This window comes from Acomys russatus, chromosome 31, assembly GCF_903995435.1.
Source record: "Acomys russatus chromosome 31, mAcoRus1.1, whole genome shotgun sequence".
Lineage (NCBI taxonomy): Eukaryota > Metazoa > Chordata > Mammalia > Rodentia > Muridae > Acomys > Acomys russatus.
Genome location: NC_067167.1, coordinates 17,131,090 through 17,153,668, shown reverse-complemented (window position 1 = coordinate 17,153,668; position 22,579 = coordinate 17,131,090). Strand labels below are relative to the sequence as shown.

At 43.5% G+C, this 22,579-nt stretch overlaps 1 protein-coding gene across 1 annotated transcript in view; it reads right to left on the bottom strand.

Annotated features, from left to right (window-relative positions):
* The window catches only part of Nr2c1 (nuclear receptor subfamily 2 group C member 1), a 57,869-nt gene extending 40,455 nt beyond the window's left edge, over positions 1–17,414 (bottom strand). Inside the window, exons 1-3 of the mRNA XM_051172891.1 lie at positions 17,230–17,414; positions 5,255–5,327; positions 232–426 (exon numbers count right to left, since the gene is read on the bottom strand). Of these exons, the coding sequence (XP_051028848.1) occupies positions 232–426; positions 5,255–5,308 (249 nt within the window). The 5' untranslated portion in view covers positions 5,309–5,327; positions 17,230–17,414. The remainder of the gene's footprint in view (positions 1–231; positions 427–5,254; positions 5,328–17,229) is intronic.
* Positions 17,415–22,579: the final 5,165 nt, after the last annotated feature.

Below are 22,579 nucleotides of genomic sequence, written 5' to 3'. Positions count from 1 at the left end.
CAAAGACACTACATAATTGGCCATTAGTGAGACTAGGTGAGGTGCCTAGGAGCCTTGGGGGAACTACTAAGCCTGTTACATTGTATCAACAGCTCATCACTAGGTACAGCTATCAGGATGCAAGCAAAGCGTTCTAGTTTCTTCTTTCAGATCTACTTTTCTATCAATCTTTATTAACTGTTTCCCTGTATAAGAGAAAAGACTTTTTTTTTTTTTTAAACGATGATTTACCTGGAGGTGTGATGCAGACAGATCAGGAGTGGTGAAAAACAACTGATTGACACCTGCTGCATCTGGAGTTGTGAGGAAAACTTTTCCTGGGGTGGAGCCCTCATGATCTGCCAGGATGAACTGCTTGCTCTGTGTGCTATGGTCAAGCGCTGTCACGATCTGGATTTTCTGTCCCGTCTGCTGATCTGTAACAATCTAATACAACCATGACACATTAATAATCCAACTCAATCTTGTCTGTTTGCTTTCTGAGACAGGTCTGGCTATGCAGCCAAACTGGCCTTGAACCCATGACTGGCTGCCTCTGCCTCTACCCCCTGAGGACTAGAGAACAGAGATGTGCTACCATAACTGGCTTTTATTTTCTTTAATGAATTCATTTTACTGTGAAAACAAAGCCGGAAAAGGTTATATACCTTTTAAATGGCAATTCTACTTCTAATGAAATTCTGATCTGCGTAAGCACGTGTGAACTTTGTAAATAAAGGCACAATGGCAAGATTATTTGACCTCACTATTCTGATTTCGTCCTTCTTTCACTTTGCACTTAGACCAGCAGTTCTCAACCTGTGGGTCTCGACCCCTTTGGGGGTTGAACGACCCTTTCACTGGGGTCACCTAAGACCATCGAAAACACAGATATTTGCATTGTAGCTCATAACAGTAACAAACTTACAGTTGTGAGGTAGTAATGAAAACAATGCTATGGTTGAGGGGTCTCCACAGCACGAGGAACTGTGCTAAGGGCCGCAGCACTGGGAAGGCTGAGAAGCACCGACTTAGACCAACAGATGTTCTGGGGTCCTTCAGTACATCAGTGAAAGGCACGAAATTTTTGCCCTCATAAAACTTCCACATTAGTGGGGAAAGACAGGCAATTAATCAATACTGTAGCTATCCTGAGTGCTGAGGAAGAAAGTTGAAAGAGATGAAAGGAGTATGAAGAGAGAAACTCGTTTTAATGAGTGATACATGTATGTGTGTACACACATATCGTATACACAAACACCTGAGTGAAACACAGGCAGCATCAGAACTGTAAAGCATCCCAGATACAGAAAATCGAACATACAAGGTGGTCCAGAGGACTTGGGGAATATGTCTTACACATCTGAGGCACAAATCACAGCAAGACAGCCTTGTGAATGACAGCAGACAGCAGAACACAGGTTATAGCGGGCAATGGACATGTGAGCAACAGCTGGGGGCAGATAGCGTGGAGCTTCAGAGGACCCGCAGAGTCTAGATTTCCCATTGTGCAAAACAGCGGCGGCACACCTTGGGCCAGTGGTGTTCAACCTTCCCAACACTGCGACCCTTTAGTATGGCTCCTCACGCTGTGGTGACTCCTGGCCATAAAGTTGTTTTGGTTGCTACTTCATAGCTGTAGTTTTGCCACAGTTATGAATTATAATGTAAACATCTGCTGTGTGACCCCTCCCCCCACAAAGGGGCCATGGTCCACAGGTTGAGAACCACTGCTTTAGGGACTGGGAGGAGGGGAGTGGCTGATCTCACTTTGGAAGACTTGACATGTTTAAGAGTAAAATTAAGGGACAGACAGGAAACCGTTGACACTGTCAGGGTGTGCCTGCATATATAAACAGTGACAGCTCTGTGGTGAAAGTGAAAAAAGGATTAGCCTGGATTAGGTAAACACTTCGCATGGGGGTGCTGGTGGCTAGGAGGTTAGTCAACCAGGGTTACAAAACACTGGCCTGGGCAGTGAGGACAGCAGTGACCTCTGCTACTACAGGACCGGGCAGTCTATAGCAGAATAAACTCATGAATGGGAGAATCATCTCAACAATGCCATTTTCTGTTACAAATCAAGTATTTCCTAAAATATGCTTCATTAAACTGATTTAATCTGTGACCCAACTTTCAGACTTGTTTCAGTTTGGTTTTTTTTTTTTTTCCTACTTCTACTTTTCTGAAATCACTTTGTGTACAAAATTTGAGAGTAGGTTCTGAAATGGATAATGAAGGTTTGAACTCTTTGATGAACGTTATTTCTACCATGTCCTATTTTTCTAGGTAGTTTTGTTTTGTTTTGTTTAAGTTCTCAATAATATTTTCCATAGAGTATTTCCACTAATCGGTGGCTCTAACTTCAATAGTTTTCAACAGCCTACAGGATTTGGCTGTGAGCCAGTTCATTTGTAACAGATGCTACCTTGTGTCTTAGGTAGGGTATCAGCTGCTGTGAGAAAACATCACAGCAAAAGCAACCTGGAGAGGAAAGCGTTTATTGCGGTTTATATTTCCACATCACTGCCTGTCGTTGAAGGAAGTCAGGGCAGAAACTCAAACAGGGCAGGAGCCTGGAGGTAGGAACGGATGCAGAGGCCATGGAGGAGCCTACTGGCTTGCTCCTCGTGGCATGCTCAGCCTGCCTGCCATTTTATAGCACCTAGAACCATCAGGCCCAGGTGAGAGCACCCCGCCCCCCCATATCAGTCATCAGTCAAAAATCCACGGGCTTACCCACAGGCCAATTTGGTGGGGACATTTTCTCAAATAAGGTTCCCTCTTCCAAAATGATTCTAGCTTAAGTCAAGGTGACATAACACTAGTCAGCACACCATGTTTAAGTTGCTTTTTGTCCTATTTCAGATTGCTTCTTTCAACAATACTCATCATGATTAAAAGGCTAATATTCACTTAGCTTTTAGAAAGGAGAATTGGGTACATTCGTGATCTAACTGTCTCTGGGTTGAAACATTGGATCAGTAAAAGGGCATTTACTACAGTGTAACAGAATAATTGAAAGGAAAGACAATACAATAACTTGGTCTTCGATGGAGAAGAACTGTAATTAGGTAAGCAACTCTCAGGTCTCTCTGGAAGACACTACACTCAAAAAGTCAGGAGCCAGGTATCATGTCAAACTTGACATTGTAGGGTAAAAGAGCCAAGAAAAGAATACCCTGACCCTCACTTGACCCCAGGTCAGAGTCCAGGGCCAAGCGGAGAAATAAAGAAACAAACAAAAACCAAACACAACAACAACAAAAACCCCACCAATCCCTGAGCACAAAGCCCCACCAATCTCTGAGCTTCAAGATCAGGTCACAGAATCCTACCAATCCCTGAGCTTGCCCTAGGATCAGGCCACAGAATCCTACCAATCCCAAACTACCCTGGAAAGCTCGACTCCCAAGAAACCCTATATAAAGCCTGCCTTCTGCTCACTTCTCTGCGCTGGGTTCTCCATTTCTTTATAACATAACTCCTGAGTCATGCTGCAGCTAACTTTGTGTATAACATAACTCCAGATTGCACGCTCCAGCTAACTTTTGCAAAGCTACCAGTCATGTTTTGGTCTGGTGTCAATTACCAGTTTCCATAATTCAAAATGCTATTAAGACATTCCATTTCTTTCCATAGTACCTTTGTGAGATTGGGTTTTGGGGGAGCTTTGAAGAAACAGATATTTTGTCTTATGAAGTCAAGAACATTTTTATCTTTTTCTTAAAATGAATCATTTTGTCCACATTTTCTATACCTAGTCTGCCTTGAACTTAAGATCCTCCTGCCTCCGCCTCCTGAGTTTTGGGATTACAGGCACGTGCCAGTGACCTGGCAAGTCAGTAATTTTCTTTTCTTTTTCTTTTACGTACATTGGTGTTTTGCCCGCATGTATGTCTGAATGTGTCAGTGCTCCTGGAACAGGAGTTATAGACAGTTGTGAGCTGCCATGTGGGTGCTGGGAATTGAACCAGGGGCCATCTGGAAGAACAGTCAGAGTTCTTAACCGCTGAGCCATCTCTCCAGCCCCAGTTTTTTTTTTTTGTTTTGTTTTGTTTTTGTTTTTTGTTTTTGTTATAGGTACTAATATCCTGAGGAAGCTTTAATTTATTTTTTTATTTCACTATCAGCTATTACTATTAACATAAGATTTACTTATTTGCGGTACTGGAATCTTATCAACCATGCTGATATGATACAACATGATTGAACTATGGGGATATTTTCTTTGTGCTTTGTTTTGTTTTGTTTTTCAAGACAGGGTTTCCCTGTGTAGCCCTGACTGTCCTGGACTCGCTTTGTAGACCAGGCTGGCCTCAAACTCACAACGATCCACCTGCCTCTGCCTCCTAAGTTCTAGGATTAAAGGCTGCAGCACCACACCTGGCTTGCTTTGTGCTTTTAACATAAACTATCCTAGCTATTATTATCTTATTATCGTGTGTGTGTGTGTGTGTGTGTGTGTGTGTGTGTGACATCCATGGGGGAGGGGATGTAGGGGCGCGCACGTGCATATGAGAGAGACACTGCACATACATGGAGGTCTGAGGACAATCCTGTGGACTTGTTTCTCTCCTTCCGCCTTTCTGTGGGTTCCAGGGTTTGAACTCATGTCTCCGGGTTTGCTCGGCAAGTACCTCTACTTGCTAAGCTATCTCAAGGTCTGATCCCAGTTATTCATAAAGACAACGGTTGCCACAATTAGCCACGCTCTGGTTATCATCAGACCTTAAGGCACATGCCTTTAATCTCAGCACTCCAGAGGCAGAGTCAGGTGGGTCTCTGCGAGTTCAAGGCCAGCCTGATGTACAGAGAGAGTTCCAGGACAGCCAGGGCTACAAAGGAACCCTGAATCAAGAAACCAAAACCAAAAACATGTCAGATGTGGCCAAAATTAGCAATATCTATGAGAATAATACCATTAAAAACTCTGGATAAAGCCCTAAAATCATCTGCCATGTTATTGTTGCTTTTTGCTAGAAATAGGATATAGTAACTTAAGACTGGTCTCAGATTTCCTAACCTCTAAAATATTTCTCTGATCAGCCCTCCTCTTCCTCCTCTTTATTAGCGTTTCACAGCACAATTTACATCAAAATCATAGTACTTACCATATTCTATTGAAGTTATTTCACTGTTTTCCGCTGCACAGACAAGCTATCTGAAAGCCAGGCTAATTTTCACCCCGGGAACTTCCAAAACCCAGTACCGACATTTAGCATAAAGAATGAAAGTTTGGCAGGTCAGCAAATGAATTTTAAGCTAGACATACCTCACCCATCTGTTGTTCAATAATTTGGTGTGCAATTTCTTCTATGGTCGCCATGACCTAACTGTCAAAATATCTGCCAAAGATGAAAAAAAAAAAAAAAAAAAAAAAAAAAAAGCCTTTTAACAATCATATACATAAAATATTTACTGAAGAATTTGTAAGTGAAATTATTTGCTGCCTAAGAATTTCCTTAAAATAATCCAGTTAAGGCGGTGGGCTGTGAGAAGGACTAGACCAGTGGTTCTCAGCCTTCCTAATGCTGTGACCCTTTAATACAGTTCCTCATGTTGTGGTGACCCCAACCATAAAATTACTTTTGTTGCTACTCCATAACTATAATTTTGCTACTGTTATAAATCATAATGTAAATGTTTGATATGGAGGATATCTGCTATGTGCCCCCTATGAAAGGGTAGTTTGACACGCAGGATCATGACCCACAGATTGAGATCTGCTTTTACAAAACAAGACTGGCCATGTATTAGCAATGTTGGACACTGTCAGCCGATGGAGGTAACATGCTGGGGGTTCGTGTAACTATTCTGTATTTGCACATGCGGATGCATCTGCTTTGAAAAGCTATTGTGCCTGTGTGGGTCCACCCAGCTGCTCCTACAAGCCACATGCTGTTTTATGAAAATCCCAGGGCCTGGAATAGGCTGCTTCCTGTGAGCTATTATTATTCAAGGAGGTCTCTTAGACCCACAGGCAATTGCCACCTCTGTTGCTTGCCCACGAGAACTAGATGGTAAGACTTTATTGCTGAAGACACCACCGTCTTTGGTCACAGGACATAAGAGAAATCAGGCTGGGGCTAGACTTGAAGGCTCCTCCCTGCAGGCTAGCCCTAGGTGCTGGAAGGCGCTTTGCAGGCTGTGGGGGGCAGTTAACTACAGTCTTACTTAGCTGTAGAGTTTGAAAGATGACATTGCTGCCTCATAAGCAAAATGTCCCCAGTGGCACAAGAGTGGCAAGCCTGTTATAGGGGTAACCAGCTGCTCTCTGCTATGACTTACTAATTCATGTTTAGTACTGCAAACATAGTAAGCAGCCCATGTGTGGAAGGGCCAGGCTAGAACCAGAATGCTGCCAGTGTTCTAGCCTACTGAAAAAGTTGTTTACTTCCCTTGGTGCCACCGTGAATTCTGTCTTTCTATCTATCTATCTATTTATTTATTTATTTTTGTTTTTTTCAAGACAGGGTTTCTCTGTGTAGTCTTGGCTGTCCTAGACTCGCTTCGTAGTCCAGGCTGGCCTCGAACTCACAGCGATCCGCCTGCCTATGCCTCCCGAGTGCTGGGATTAAAGGCGTGCGCCACCACACCCGGCTCTGAATTCTGTCTTTCTAAACCATAATTCCTCTACCTTCTATTAAGCTGGAGGGAGTTCTATAGTGAGCGCTTGCCCAGCATGCCAGAAGGGGCCGGAACTCAATTCCTAGAAACACGAAAGCAGTAAGCGAATCAAACAAGAACAACTCTCCTTTTGAAGTTCAGTTTTTAGTGACTTTATTAATTTATAATTTGGTGACTTCCATTTCGATACTGCCTCAGAGTTTACACTAAGTGTTGTCCCTTTCTTGTCCTTGAGGACAGCCAAATGAAAATTATACCTATGTAATCTGCAAGTATCTTAACCTCAAACCCCAACATGGTTCATCGAATTGCAACTTCACTATTTTTTTTTATTTTAATGTGTGTGTGTGTGTTTACATGTCCATGTCTTGATGCCTGAGGATGACATTAAGTTTCCTCCACCATCACTCTATTTCTTTGAAGTGGGGTCTCTCCCTGAAGTTGGGGCTCACATTTTCTTGGCTAGGCTGGAAGGCAGCAAGTCCCAGTAATGCCCCTGTCTCTGCCTGGAAGCCAACTCTTATTGTTTTTAAATTAGCTTTATTAACAGTATGCCCTCCGTATTATCAGTATGCCCAGTAGGTCTGGCTGGTGATCAAGTAAGACACTGGCATTTGTTATATTTTAAAATAGCCTTAGTTAACCTGGGGCAGGGCAGACATTAATCCTCTAAACTACTTCCCTTAGTGGGGCAGGTATGGGATCCCTGTCCCAATCCCATGCCATCTGCTTCTAATAATTTCTATCAAGCTACCTCCCATCCATAATCTCAAATACTTGCTAATGTTCTTCATCTGGGCCAAATCTCCATCCACACCTGCCATGTGTTTCTCCTCCATCTAACCCATGGCAGCCTTCCTCTCTTCCCTTCTCCTCGGGTCTTTCTCCTTTCTCCTCATGGTTGTTGTTTTGTTTTGTTTTCATTCCAGGATTCCATTTTCTCTCCCCTCCCTACCCCCCAACCCCTCTCTCCCTAAGCCCAGGAATCTTAGTCACACTTCTATCTCCTTTGCCCTGCCCACGTGGGATGGCTTTTTATTAAGCAAAAGGCGGTCCACAGAGACAGCAAGCAGTAATTAGCATCAAAATACATCAGACCATCCCCCAACAATCTCTACAGGCCCTACTTTCCTGTTTTGCAAAAGATCAAACACACAGATTTAAAATTACCTATCTTGTCAATATGCACCACTGTTTGGTTTTATCTATGGGATTTGGGCTGTCATTTGCTAAACTTTGCATTCTAGCTAGACACACTCCCAATTCCCGCAAATTTACCAGGCTCCCCATCCTTCACTCTCAGTGTCACACAACCGCTGATCAATATATGTGCTCAAGATTGCACAGAAAGTGAGGCAAAATAGGCATATTTTTAAAAAGATTTATTTATTATGTATACAATATTCTGGCCTACCTGCCTGAAGAGGGCACAAGATCTCACCATAGATTGTTGTAAGCCACCATGTGGTGGCTGGGAATTGAACTCAGGACCCATAGAAGAGCAGACAGTGCTCTTAACCACTGAGCCATCTCTCCAGCCCACATTTTTATTTTTAAAAAAAATTTTTTTTTTACTTTTTATTATATGTATGTACATAAATTTGTGCACAGGAATGAAGATGAAGTTACATGCAGCAGTGGACTGCCCAATGTGGGTGCTGGGAACTGAACTTGGATCCCCCTGGAAAGGCAGCCAATGCTCTTAATTGCTGAGCCATCTCTCCAGACTCCTGTCACTTTTCTGTTTTTGTTTTTGTTTTTTTTTTTTAATTTATTAAGTACACAGTGTTTTGCCTGCATGTACACCTGCAGGCCAGAAGAGGGCACCAGATCTCATTATTAGATGGTTGTTACCCACCATGTGGCTGCTGGGAATTGAATTCAGGACCTTTGGAAGAGCAGGCTGTGCTCTTAACCTCTGAGCCATCTCTCCAGCCCGGTTTTTTTTTTTTTTAAACGCAGAGTCCCAAGTATCCTGGCTGGCTTTGAACTTGCTACATAGCTGAGGATGACTGTGAACTCCTAACCGTTCTGCCTCTACCTGCCTATTAGTATTATAGGTAAATTCTAACATACACTATTGTTCAGCGTCTGGCAGGTGGCCTGGGTTCACTTCTGGCAGGCTGGTCCAGGTGGTGCAGATGGATCTCAAGATCAAAGGTCCTATTCGTCTCAAGAAATGACTAGATCATTTTAGGGCGAGGCCTATGGGCTAGGCAAAGATCCCGGTCTCACTGGGGGGTGGGGGTGGGGTGGGGTGTAATTGAGCTTTCCACCAAGTGTTATAGTTAGCTAGCTCTTTTAGAATGAGATTGCTGGTATCAGACAGCAGTGGAGACCTGGGAGCTCTGCAAGCCCATGATGTTACCAAAAGTGTTATAGTCCTTTGTTAAGTTGTTGTGCACAGCAGAGGAATAGGGCAGGCACCCAAAACCAGCCAGAAGGTGAATCTGGTGAGATACAGGCCAGGTGGGTGCTTCACCAGTGGGCAGCACCGAGTGGGGTTCAGCAACTGCCATAGCAGCTCTGCCATCACTACCTAGACAAGCAGTCAAGCCCCAGTGGTCCAGCAGGGATTTTCTCCAGAATAAATAAGGAGGCTCAGATGGTCATGGTGGAGGCATAGAGAGGGCAAGCCAGCCAACTTTTGTTTTCATGAACCAGGTATTTATAAACCTTGGGCAATGGGGAGGGGTTTGAGGGTGAATGTGTCTGATTTGCTGGGGATAGGATGCCAGGATATTTGATTTACATGTGGTGCTACAGTACCTCATTTACATGCACAGTACTTAATTATCCTATTGGTGGGGGAAGAACTTCCAGGTACGGTTATAGGTCATTTGCTGATGCTAGGATCTCCTTTGCATAGGTTGGGGTATTTCCAGGGATCCCTAGGTGCTTGCTGAACAGGTTCTATCAGGAAAGAGTTGGGCCTGTAATCTTCCCTGAGGGCTATATGATGCTCCTTACAAGATCTGGGGTTCCCCAGATCAGGCAAAGAGAGAACCCAACTGAGAAAAGGAGTCCACTGTAATAGACTGAGCTCAGTTGGCTATCCGGATATGCCAGACTTTGACCTTTCCAGCAGGGACCCACAACAGTCTGCAGACTGTTGGTGACTAAAGTAGTCTACCTTCCCAGAGACGTAATTTGCCGTTGTACATCAAAAAGTTTAAATTGCTTACCCTGTCAGCACTCGAGGCTGAGTCAGAGTTTCAAGTTCACGGTCAGCCTGTTTCAGAGTTGTAATCCCAATTGTAATAGCTACTAAACACACAGTTTATTATATAATATCCTCCAGCCACTTAACCTGAGGCTGTTTGTTTTGTTTTGTTTTGTTCAGAAATAAGAAAGTCAACACCATCTCTTTGAGAAGTTAAAGAATGGATGTAAGTGAAAATATAGCTGTAGCTAATGGTCTTTAGTAGGTAATAAGCGTTGCATCTGTGTAAGTTAGCAGAAGGAACAAAAGGCCCACTAAGTGAGCGAGAGGACATGGAAGAATACAACTAGAGGAAGGCTTAGGGGAAAAAAAATCTCATAGAAGAGACAACTAAATTAGTCATTGAAGGGTTATGTATTTTTATTAGCCTGGGGTAGAAAGCAAGACACAGGAGGGTGGGGGCTGGAGAGAAGGCTCAGCAGTTAAGAGCTATGGCTGCTCTTGCAGAGGACCTGGGCTTGATTCCCAGCACCCACACGGAGGCTCACAATTAGGTGTAACTCCAGTTCCTGGAGGCACAATTAGGTGTAACTCCAGTTCCGGGAGGCACAATTAGGTGTAACTCCAGTTCCTGGAGGATCCAACACCCTCTCCTGGTCTCTGTAGGCATAAAGCATGCATGTGGTACACAGACATACATGTAGGTAAAATACCCATTCAGATGAAATGAAATTAGATTTCAAAAGCATAAGGATGTTCTCTTTACTACTTCAGAGCCATGAACCTTGATCTCTCTTGTACAAAATCCCCTTCACCTCATCTCTTCATCCTTTCCATAGACGTGGCTGAATAAACAAATCCCCTCAGTTTCTTAAACCATGGATCTCTACCCCATACACGATCATGCATGGATCACCATAGGAATCAACACAAATCTGGCAACAGTGAAAGATTTTTAAGAGTATAATGACCAAAAATTAATTCAAAACCAAATATACAGTAAATCCAAAGTGTTGCTGGCAGCACAGGTCCACCCATGTTACATGGAGCCACGTCACTGAGACCTTTTTTTTTTTAAAGCACAAAATATGTGCACTTTGCACTATGCATGCTTTTATAACACACAAACTTTTATAGCTCTGTCTGAAACACCTTGGCTTAGACTACTGGGTGCTATGAAGTTTCTTTTCCCCATATAAACTTTTCTGGTTTTTGTTTTTTTTTGCTTGTTTGTTTTTTGGTTTTTCGAGACAGGGTTTCTCTGTTTAGCCTTGGCTGTCCTGGACTTGCTTTGTAGACCAGGCTGGCCTCAAACTTGCAGAGATCCATCTGCTTCTGCCTCCCAAGTGCTGGGATTAAAAGCATGAGCTACCATGCCCAGCAACTTTTCTGTTTTTTATAGAAACATAATGGTTTAATTACATAAAACCATTATGTAATCATTTGTAACTATTATAAAAAGATTTTCGAATATTTTCCTACCACCCTTCTTTAACATCTAATTATCAAATTAGTACTGTAGTAGTTTGAAGGAAATGGCCCCCAGAGACTCGTATGTTTGAATACTTGGTCCCCAGTTGGTGGAGTTGTTTTTGGGAAAGAGTAGCAGATGTGGTCTTGCTGCAGGTGTGCCTCTTGGGGTAGGTTTTAAGCATCCAAAAGCAAGTGCAATTTCCAGGTAGCTCTCAGGTGCGCATACACACTCTCTCTGCCTTCTGGTTGCTGTCTCAACATGCAAACTCCCAGTTACTACCCAGCACCAAGCCTGCCCACCAGGATAGTCGTGGACGTTAGGCCTCTGGAATGGAAGGAAAATGACCCCCATAGGCTCATATGTTTGAATACTTGGTCCCCATATTGAATGCTTTCTGTTATAAGTTGCTTTGGTCATGGCTGTCACAGCAATAGAAAAATAAGATGAATATGCTCCTGGATTGTATAAACTATTGCATGATTTTTAAAATTGCTATTGTGGGGTCTGAAAGAATGGCTCAGCAGTTACCAGCATGTACTGTTCTTGCAGAGGACCAAGGTTCGGTTCCCAGCGCCCACATCAGATAACTGACAACTACCTATAATTCCAGTTCCAGAGATCTGACACCTCCTGGTCTCCATGGACACTTACACTTATGTGCATGCCCCTCAATGCATATACATATGATTAAATTTTTTATTGAAAATATGTATGTATGTATGTATGTATGTATGTATGCATGTATGCATGCATGCATGCATATATAAGTTTTTCAAGACAAAGTTTCTCTGTTCTGGAGAAACAGCCCTGGCTGTTCTGGAACTTCCTTTGTAGACCAGGCTGGCTTTGAACTCACAGATCCACCTACCTCTGCCTCCTGAGTGCTGGGATTAAAGACACATACCACCATGCTCGGCTCATACCATTTATTTTGATCCCGTTTCCCCGCCCTCTCCAAATGCTTGCACACCTCTCTACCCACCAGCTTCATAGTCTTTCTTTTCTCTTTAAAACAAAGAAGAAAACAAAAACATCTACCTAAACCCTTACAAAACCCCACAAAGATGGAAACCAAAGCAAGCAAGCAGAAGGCCCGTAAGACTAAACCCAAACAAAGGCCGATGGGACACGGTCTATGAGAATGCCAGTGAGCTGGCTTTGCTTTGGGCGTGGGGCCTGCCTTGAGGTGTGGTTAATATACCCAGAGAGACTCCACTGGGGAAAGCCAACTTCTCATTGCTAGTGGGTGTTAAGTGAAGAGAGTGTCTTGTCCACGGGTGGGAGTTTGTGCCCACTCCTCACTCTGTGCTGGCAACTGTCTCAGATCTGTGCAGGCCTTGTGCTTGGTGCCACAGTCTTTAAGAACTGCTGTTCTGGGACTGGAAAGATGGCTCAGAGGTTAAGGACACTGACTGCTCCTCCAGAAGTCCTGAGTTCAATACCCAGCAACCACATGGTGACTCAATGGTGACTCAAAACTATCTATAATGAGATCTGGTGCCTTCTTCTGGCCGGCAGGTGTACATATAGACAGAGCACTATATACATAATAATAAATAAATCTTAAAAAAAAAAAAAAAAGGAAGAACTGCTGTTCTGTCCTTTTCCAGAAACTAAATGTTCAGTGCAGCAAGACAAAAGTCCTTAAACAATATTCCTCAGAGGAAGGACAGCAGGTAGCCAAGAAGAGACCTGATACCCTATGAGCATATACAGGGGGAGGTAATCCCCCTCAGGAACAGTCATAGGGGAGGGGAATAATGGGAAAATGGGGGGGGGGGAGGAATGGGAGGATACAAGGGATGGGATAAACATTGAGATGTAACAAGAATAAATTAATAAAAAAAAGTAAAATTCTGGAAAAAAAATAAAAATAAAATAAAAAAACAAACAAACAAACAAAAAACCAATATTCCTCAACCATCACTGCTGTGTGTGTGTGTGTGTGTGTGTGCATGTATGTACTTGTATGTATATAAACAAAAAGCACCTACCTTTCTTTCTTTTTTCCTTCCTTCACTCCTTTGCTTCTTCCTTCCTTATTTATTTATTTGTTTGTTTTTTTGAGTCAGGGTTTCTCTGTGTAGCCCTGACTGTCCTGAAACTCATTCTGTAGACAGTCTGGCCTTGAACTCAGAGATCCTCCTGCCTCTGCCTCCCAAGTGCTGAGATTAAAGGTGTACGCCACCACTGCCCAGGTATCAACAACATTTAAAAAAATTTAACCACAAATGTAATTTCATAAACTAAAGGTAGCATTTACTTTTAAAATTTTAAGTAATATTTGTTTGTATCTTAGGGCAAAACTGTTCATTTGTGGATAACTGTCTAAATCTTCCCAGCCAGGTTGTAGACTACCCAAACTGACAAGAAAAAAAAAAGTCAAGGCATCTTTGCAATACAGGTTTATTTCTAATAAGCATGATGATGTGAAAATAAGTAAGAAGTCCTCGGCTTGGTTTTTAGTGAGGCTTTGGCTGCAGAGAGCATGGGAGTAGCTGAACGGATACCTTCCTAACAAGTACGTAACATACTGCAGTAAGACAAAAGAATGTTTTGAACGTTTCTTTCTTTTTATTCATTTTTAAAGACATATTTATTATTTATTCAGAAGAGGGCACCAAATCTTATTTTAGATGGTTATGAACCACCATATGGTTGCTGAGAATTGAACTCAGGACCTCTGGAGGAGCAGTCAGTGCCCTTAACCTCTGAGCCATCTCTCCAGCCCTTGAATGTTTCTTAAAACACTCTAAATAAAGGGAGAGAAAAAAAAAAGGCTCTGAATAGTTGCTAGCATCAGTGAAAAGCACTTATTTGTATCCTACAAAGATTCTTATTTAACTGCAAAAACTGTGTGTGTGTGTGTGTTACACATATAGCAGGTAGGTGTGTCACCATTAAAACATCACCAGTGGCTCATGGAAGAGGGGATTAAATAGTCAGGGGCCTGCTAACGGAACAGAGCTAGTGATGACATTCGTAGTTTCTTTATTGAAGAGCACTCTTTCCAACAGAATTTCCAGAATTAATACGACCAGTTCCATCAGCTTATTACCAGGTCTAAGGGAGGCCAAAGACTGTAGTAATTCAGCTAGATGTCACAACTAGTATTTCTAACCAGGCATAGTTGTTTAGGAAGGAAACATACTTGAAAAAATTACTTTGTTGCCCAGTGGAAGGGCACATGAGCTGAGAAGATATTAATCTTAACATCAGTGGATTTATTTTCACAAATGAGGTTCACGGCTAAAAGGTTTCTTTAAGATTCTGCATAGATGCTGTTGGAGAAACAGTATGGGAGAACGTTGGCTTGGAGCAGAAGCTAAAGTTGGAGGGAATGGGCCAGGCGGTGGTGGCGCACACCTTTAGTCCCAGCACTTGAGAGGCAGAGGCAAGCGGAGCTCTGTGAGTTCGAGGCCAGCCTGGTCTACAAAGAGAGTCCCGGAAGCTGGGCTCTGTTACACAGTGAAAAGAAACCCTTTCTTGAAAAACAAACAAAAAAGTTGGTGGAAATGGATGTCCTTTTACTCACTGAACGATCTACCACCGAGGCACTTGTAGCCGAGGAGCACCAAGTCAGTTGTGCTCATTAGAAAGTTGTGTCTCTGTTTTCTTATACTGGCAAACAGACTCAGCCTACAGAAGCTTCTCAGCATGTAGAGTTGGTTCTCGAGACAGCCAAATTTCAAGGCTACTGACATTGAGAGATAAACTTATATATTGGATGAAGCAGAAATCAGATTTGGTTTTTTTTTTTTCATAATGATTTATGGCTCTCAAAAACAGTTATTTGTCAGATATTAGTTTTTGAAAAAAAATTCAATGATTTTAACATGTGGCTTCGAGGAAGCAACCGAAATATGTTTATGTTAAAAGATAAAATTGAAAGTTTTACTAAAATAAAGTTAACAAGGAAAGACAGGGTGTAAACTGACTCTTTCTAGATGTTTACAGTAGAGGGCTTTATAATTGAAAATAACCTCCATAGGCAGGAAAGATGGCTTAAGGGTTAAAAGCATTTGCCCTTCAAAGCACCTGAGTTCCCTTCCTCCACCCATATGGTGGCTTCTCTACCCCACTTGCTGCCCTCAACTCTAATTCCTCTTCTGGCCCCTCAGGGCACTGTGCACCCTTGGCACACAGACATACATGCAGGCAACTGATGGAGATTACTCCCCCCGCTTATCCCCCCCCCCCCCCCCCCCCCAGAAAACCCAGCTTTTACAGCCCAGTGCTATATGCTAAACATCAGGGTTTACAAAGCAGTGGCTTTAACAACACCCTCAATACACCATTTCAATCTCCTGCCTCACTTATTCTACCTGACCTCTGAGACCCAGTTCAAATTCTATTTTACCCACAATTCCTGACTGATCCAGTGTATTCTGTACACAGGAAGCGTTAACTGGGATTCAAAGACAAACTTCAATTCATTCCTAGAATTTTTCAAGCAGAGGCTCATTTTTCTAGAGATGGTTTAAAAAAGTGTGTGTGTGTGTGTGTGTGTGTGTGTGTGTGTGTGTGTGTGTGTCCAGGCACACAGAGAGGATCTTATAGTGTTACTTAGTGTATGGTGTCTGTCCTTGCTATCTCTGGGGTAGGAATTTCAAACTTCACCACACCACAGTAGATATTTGTTGCCTTGGACCCCTCCCCTTCAAAACCTTTCAACCTTGTTACACAGAAAGATGAAATCAGCTACATTTATTGTCACCATATGGGCTTTTTGTTTGTTTGTTTATAACGGACACAAGTATCTTCTTCAATAACAATGAAAACAACTTTACGACAGTGTTTGAAACCAGAGTTAGGAGGCTATGAAGGGAACAGTACAGACTCTCTGACCTGGAATTGTGAACTTTGGCTACTGTTAACCTTTTGACTACAGCTCTCTCGTATGAGCCCAAATGGAAAAATTACATTGTATCCAAAGGTGCTCTCCAAAAGGTCACTGCACATATTGTAGAAAAGGCATGCGAACTACCTTTCCTTTATCTTCTGTATGTCTTCTGGGGCTGCGATACACAGTTTCTAGCCAGTTCGGCGGGGAACTCTAGGCGATCAATCGTTGGTGCCTCAGCGTGCATCACCAGTCTGGCTCCCACAAATCATCCAGTCTCGGTTCTTTCTCAATGTTGAACCATCTACAATACGCTGCCCCTTTTCGCACCTTCTGTGAATCTTCCCTAATTTACTTGAATTTCTGTCCCCCAAAACTACAATTCCTAAGACAGCCTCCCAAATCAATTTGCATTTCATCTTTGCAAGTTTGGTTAGAACAGGTCAATACTCTCTTTCCAAATGTACCGAGCTGGACACATGAAGTTTAAAAACAATTACTCAACCGGGTAAACAAGCTGACACTGTTTTAAAAACAAACAAAAAACCCTCCTTCAAAGTCTAAGGCATACTTAACAACTTTCAGAGAAGGGTAAAAGTCCCATAAGGATTTAACTTTTTTTTTTTTTTTTTTTGGTCTGTCCTTTCCAGCTTAGGCTGACCTCCTTAACTGAGGGTAAGAGACAGCTCGGCAGTATCCTCACCTCACAAGATACTATCTGCAGGAATTGGAGGCAGGCTTTTAACAAATGGGCCAGTGGAAGCTTTGATGTATGAAGTACCGTAGGCCACCTTTCCTCCGAGATGCAACCGCAGCAGCTGCTCCTCCTCTCCGCGCAGGGAGAGACAGGAGCGGGCGGAGGGGCAGCATCCCATAGCCCCCGGGTACATGGCCCGCCAGTCCCGCGCCCCGCAGCACCCAGCCCTGCACCCACCACGCGCTCAAGCCCCGGGGCGGGGGAAGCGGCGCCTTATCGGCAGCGTTCCCAGAGGGCCAAAGATCTCCGTCCTCACCCGGCCTCCCACGGCTTCAGGCAGTCTGCTACCGCTTAGCACTCGGTAACCCGGAGCTCAGACACTCGGGGACACGGGCGCTCGGGCCGCGACGCTTGGCGGTTGGGCCGCCCCGTACCCTACTTACCCCTCCCGCCGCGGCGGCCGCTGGGCTGGAGAGATCTGAATCGAGAGGGACCCCGAGGCCAAGGGTACTGGGGAGCTTTCTAGGTTTGTGTATTTGGGGGTGGGGGGTCAGAGTTCGTGACCCCACCCTCGGCTCGGCTCTGCGCGGTGCTCTCGGCGCCTGCGCATTGGATAAGCGGCCAGCCGTGGTGACGTTCCCTGGGTGAAGCCGAGGGCCCCCGGAGTCCAGCGGCTGTTCTGGAAGTCGATTGCCCCCTGCAGGTGTGGAGGAAGACCGCCGCAGCAGCTGCTTGTCCACTCGATGCCCGGTGAGGTTAGCATCAAGTTCTGGCAACACCTGCAACTCTGGTGCCAGGGACCCCGCGGGCACGTGCACCCAAGTGCACATACCCAAACACACGTAATTAGAAATCAAGGACAACCGAGGGCTGGAGAGATGGCGTAATGGTTAACAGTACTTGTTGGTCCTCCAGAGAACTCAGTTTGATTCCCAGCACCCACGTGCCCAGTGGTCACAATCTTTTGTAACTTCAGTTCTATTGGATTTGGTGCCCTCTTCTGGTGCACAAACATATGTGCAGACCAAACACTCAACACTAAAAGTAAAAATCTTGAAAGAAGAAAAAGTCTTGAAACTGGGACTGTCAGAAGCCACGCTTGTCTTCTAACTCATGATCCTCCTGCCTCCCTCCCCAGTGCTGTAGGTTTTTGTTTTTTGTTTTGAGACAGGGTTTCTCTGTGTAGCCTTGGCCATCCTGGACTCACTTTGTAGACCAGGCTAGCCTTCAACTCACAGCGATCCGCCTGCCTCTGCCTCCCAAGTGCTGGGATTAAAGGCGTGCGCTGTAGGGTTTTTTTTTTTTTAATTATTTATATGAGTGTTTTACCTGCATGTATGCCTGTGCACCACAGGTGTGCCTGGTGCAGGTGGAGGCCATCAGAACCCTGGTTCTGATGTTACAGATGATTGGGAGTGGCCATGTGCCTGATGGGAATTGAACTCGGGTCCTCTTACTGGATGAAGCCATCTCTCCTTCCCCTTAAAGACAGTTTTAATTTGAGAAATAATAACCTAATTGGAGTAGACGTGGAAAACTGGATTTTGAAATAGGCACTCTCTTAGATTAGTTCCCTAGATAAAGCGAAGGCAAACTCATGGCAAATTTTACCCGGCTGTTTTGAGTAAACAGCAAGAATGCAGTCGCCAGTGTGTGTGTGTGTGTGTTGTTCCTAAAGGCTGATTTTTGTTCCTTTTGTTAGATGATGTAGCCCCAGATAGTTATCAGTTCCTGCTGATCAATAAAGATTTGCAAAAAAATGAAAGGTCACTAATGGAACATCACGTTCTGACAGTGGTCACCCTGTGGGCAGGAGACATTGATCTGTGTTCTAAGTACTGTGTGGTTAGACTCTGGGGCGAGCTGGAAATTTTCTTTGCATCTAAATAAGCACTGTAGAAATGCAGCCAGACTTAGCAGAAAGCTAAGTTGGGGCGGGTGGAGGGGGTGGGGAACCAAACTCTTTTTGTGCTAGGTAGGATAATTGTCCCCTATTCTCCTGGTGCCTCATGCCTGTAATCTTAACACTTGGGAGGGAAGGCTGGAGGAACGGGAGGAGCTCAAAGTCAATTCAATATTAGCCTAACCTGGTTATGTTAAAATAAATAAATAAATAAATAAATAAAGGGTGGTTGCTAGAGAGATGGCTCAGTGGTTAAAAGCACTGGCTGTTCTTCCAGAGGTCCTGAGTTCAATTCCCACCAACCATATGGTGGCTCACAACCATCTATAATGAGATCTGGTGCCCTCTTCTGGTGTGCAGGCAGAACACTGTATATGTAATAAATAAATAAATTTTTAAAAAAATGTCATTTCCCCTTGGAAATAAGTATTTAGATATAGAAAAAGGACTGGCAGCCTTCCCCAGCAATTAGAACTATGTTTCATACTCAGTTCTCCCAAAGTCTAACACTACCTATTAGTGTTGTCTGGTTTGGACATTGTGCACCCCTTCTAACAGCCTTAAGCTGGACCAAAAGGGGAACACTATGAAAGCACACTGGATTCAAGGGGAAAGATCCTGCAACGTCTTGATTGGGATGCTGTGGTTACCCTTCTCCTCCAGTTTATGAACTAAGTCACAAGAAGTTGACTTATTAAAACTTGGGCACACTGGCTCATGCTTGTCACGCCCCTACTTGGTAGGTTGAGGCAGGAAGGTTGCTATGACTATTCGGCCAGCCTGGATTACAAGGCAAGACGAGACCCTGTCTTTAACTAAATGAATAAATCAGCCTTAGAAACAGAAGCCACTTTAGGATCATACTGGAGGTGCCATGTCTCTGTTTATCACACTCTAGCAAAAGGGATGAGAGAGGCTCATCTTAAAGGCATGGCTTAAAAGACTTTGTCAAAACTGGGCTCAGGGGCACACACCTACAATCTCAGTTACTAAGAGGCTGGGGTGGAAGGTCTGAAAACTGAAGGCCAGCTTGGGCTACCCAGTGTCAAAAATGAATCAAAAAACAAAACCTCTAATAAAGGAATTCACACAAACAGTAGATATTATAGTAAATTTATTTTGTATAAACTATAATACATATTGACATTATTTACAATGTTACTATTATTTATAAATGATCTTCATATGAACAGTAAGATACAAACCATGATCACTTTAAGTAAAAAAAAGAAGTGTTTTGAGAAAAACACTAAAAGTCATTTAAAAATATTCTGACATTGGCTCTTACATACAGCAAATAACTCCATGAAAGGGAAAGCTGTCTCCCTCCACTCTTCAGCTCAAAGGAAAAAGACTATTTTGGTGTTTAGTTTTTTTTTAAAAAAGCTCCTACTACCTTTAATTTCTTTTTCTAGCAGGCACGTTACTATCCCAATCACTGCTGCCTTTACAGTATAGTAAATACACCTGTTTTCTCTCTTAAAACACTTTCCTAGTCGTAACTAGCCTTTTTAATAAGGGAAAACACCACAGACTCTGATTTAGAAAATAGCATTAAAAGTGGCATAGGCTCCAGAGAATCTGTGCTGAAGATGCTTAGGGACCCAATAGGAGAGATTTAAGTCAACAGGTGAACATTTATTCACTACGTGTGAGGCACTCTTGTCAGATGTGGGAAACCTCCCGTGAGCAAGGGAAGTGGTTTTCACGGAGGAGTGTGGTGAGAATAATCAAAGTGTGTGTATGAAGTGAGGGTTACAGGGACACAGGAAAGAAGGCACATCTAGCCTAAGGGACAGAAGCAGACGAGGACCTCAACACTGAAACAGGGCCAGGCTGGCTGACAGGAGAACAAAGGAAACAGCAGGAACAGAGAAAGGCTGATGTGGGGTCCGTTGGAGTGTATGGGATGAGAGGAGTTGTTCCGTGCCAAACCAGGGGATGCCACTGCAGTCCATAGGAACAGGGATTAAAGTAGAATTCTGCTTCAGGCAGATTGCTTTGACAATGCTTAAAACAGACCAATACAAAGAAGGCATTGGGGAAAAAAAAAGTTTGTTTTTTTTAGGTGAGGAATTGAACTCATATACAGTAGGCAAGTGCTGCGTCCCCACGATGCACCCCCAGCCGTGAGGGAAAGCTGTAGCAGCCCTAAACACAAGGACAAGGATGGAAAGGTCAAGAGACCCAGAGTCGGATTCTAGAGCCCGTGTGGTGTCCTTTCGCTGCACAGGAAAACAGACTTGCATGGGACGAAAGCCATGAACATGTGCTTGCAGGATGGTGGGGACAGTGGGCATAAGATCCGGGGACTGTTTCAGGGACAGCTGAGTCTTGTTACTGAGTTAGGCAGGGTGACACACTGAGGAGGAGGAGGCAGGTCGAGCTGTCTTTTAAAAAAGAAAAACAGCCAGGTTCTCACTGCAGACAAAACACCTGGGAAATCCTGTCCTCGCTGTACTCAACTAAAGTTTGGAAGATCCAGGAGAACAAACATAGCTTCTCTTCTTAAGGGTCACGTGGGGCAATGAGATAGACTTTCCCCCTGGAAATTCCAGCATTTTGACCACAATGAGCACAGTAGAAACTCCATTCAAGACATCCCTATATGCTGTGATGACGATGTTAGCTTCCTCCGTCCCTCCAGAGCCGACTGTGTATCCGGCTGACAAACACACAGGCTCGAGTTGTTGTTCCCTAGTATCGTTAGATTGTATTGTAAGTCGAGGGTGTGTGTGTCTCACTGCATTTTTAAAAAATGTCAGCAAGTATTCAGAGTCCAGCTTCTTCCTGGAGAAGACTGGGGTCATCAGGGAAGATGGAAGGAAACTGTTACATCAGGAAATCAACAGGACTAAGCAATTAGCAAACAGCCACACACGGGTTTCATCACATAGGAGTTACTTTGTGCGCTAACTCCTCTTTATATATATTTTAGACTTTGATCAGTTTCTTAATTCTGTCAAGAGCTAGGAGACAAAATATCCTAGTTAATACTTGTTAGATGTTTTGAGGCACACAAGCAAATCTTAAAGGGGCCAAGAATTCAAAGAGGACAAAAGACGGAAATATAAGGAGCCCTGGTCTCCAAGAGGAATGCACCGTAAACATTACACAGATGTTTACATGAAAAGTATTGATGTGACCCAATTAAAATGAGGCAGAAAGAACTGGCTACTCCTGGGGCAAGGGAGTCCATAGGGCTGTGTGAAACTGCACAGGGCTTCAAATTATGCCAGAGCCAGGAGCAGCCAAGAAAAATTACACTTGCCACCTCTAGGTCTAGTTTATGTGCAGAAAACAGCATCCAAAAGACCGCATGAAGGTGTTGATGATGAAAAAACAGTATTCAGGATATAATTTTCAACTCCTGACATCACACTAAATTTAAAAAATCACCTACAAAGAAGCAGGAAAATTCTTGTATCCTTTAATAGAATATTCTATGGACAATCTTGCCTTTTAGCTGATAGTTTAAACTCAGTCAATAAAATACTTAGACACTAAAACAATTTTCAGCATGTTAACTTCCTTCTGCTGCTAATCAACATTTTTTTCCCTGTGTGTGTGAGAAAGGGGGCTTATATGCTAAACAGTAAGTGTGCCAGAATTAAAAATATGGGCCTTTCCTAACAAGGAACGCTGACTGATAAAGTCTGGTGGGTTCGCACACGTCTATACTCCCAGTATGTGGGAGCCAAGTCAGGGTGATGAATACAAGGCCAGCCTGGGCTGCACGGAAGGGCTGTGTCCCAGGGAAAGAGAAGAAGAGTAAGATTTAAATGTCAAGGGGAAGAAATCAGAGTAGTATAAAATTTCCTTTAAAAAAAAAAAAAAAAGAAATGGTGGTGACTTCAGATCACTTTACAAATACACGTTACAGAAAATAT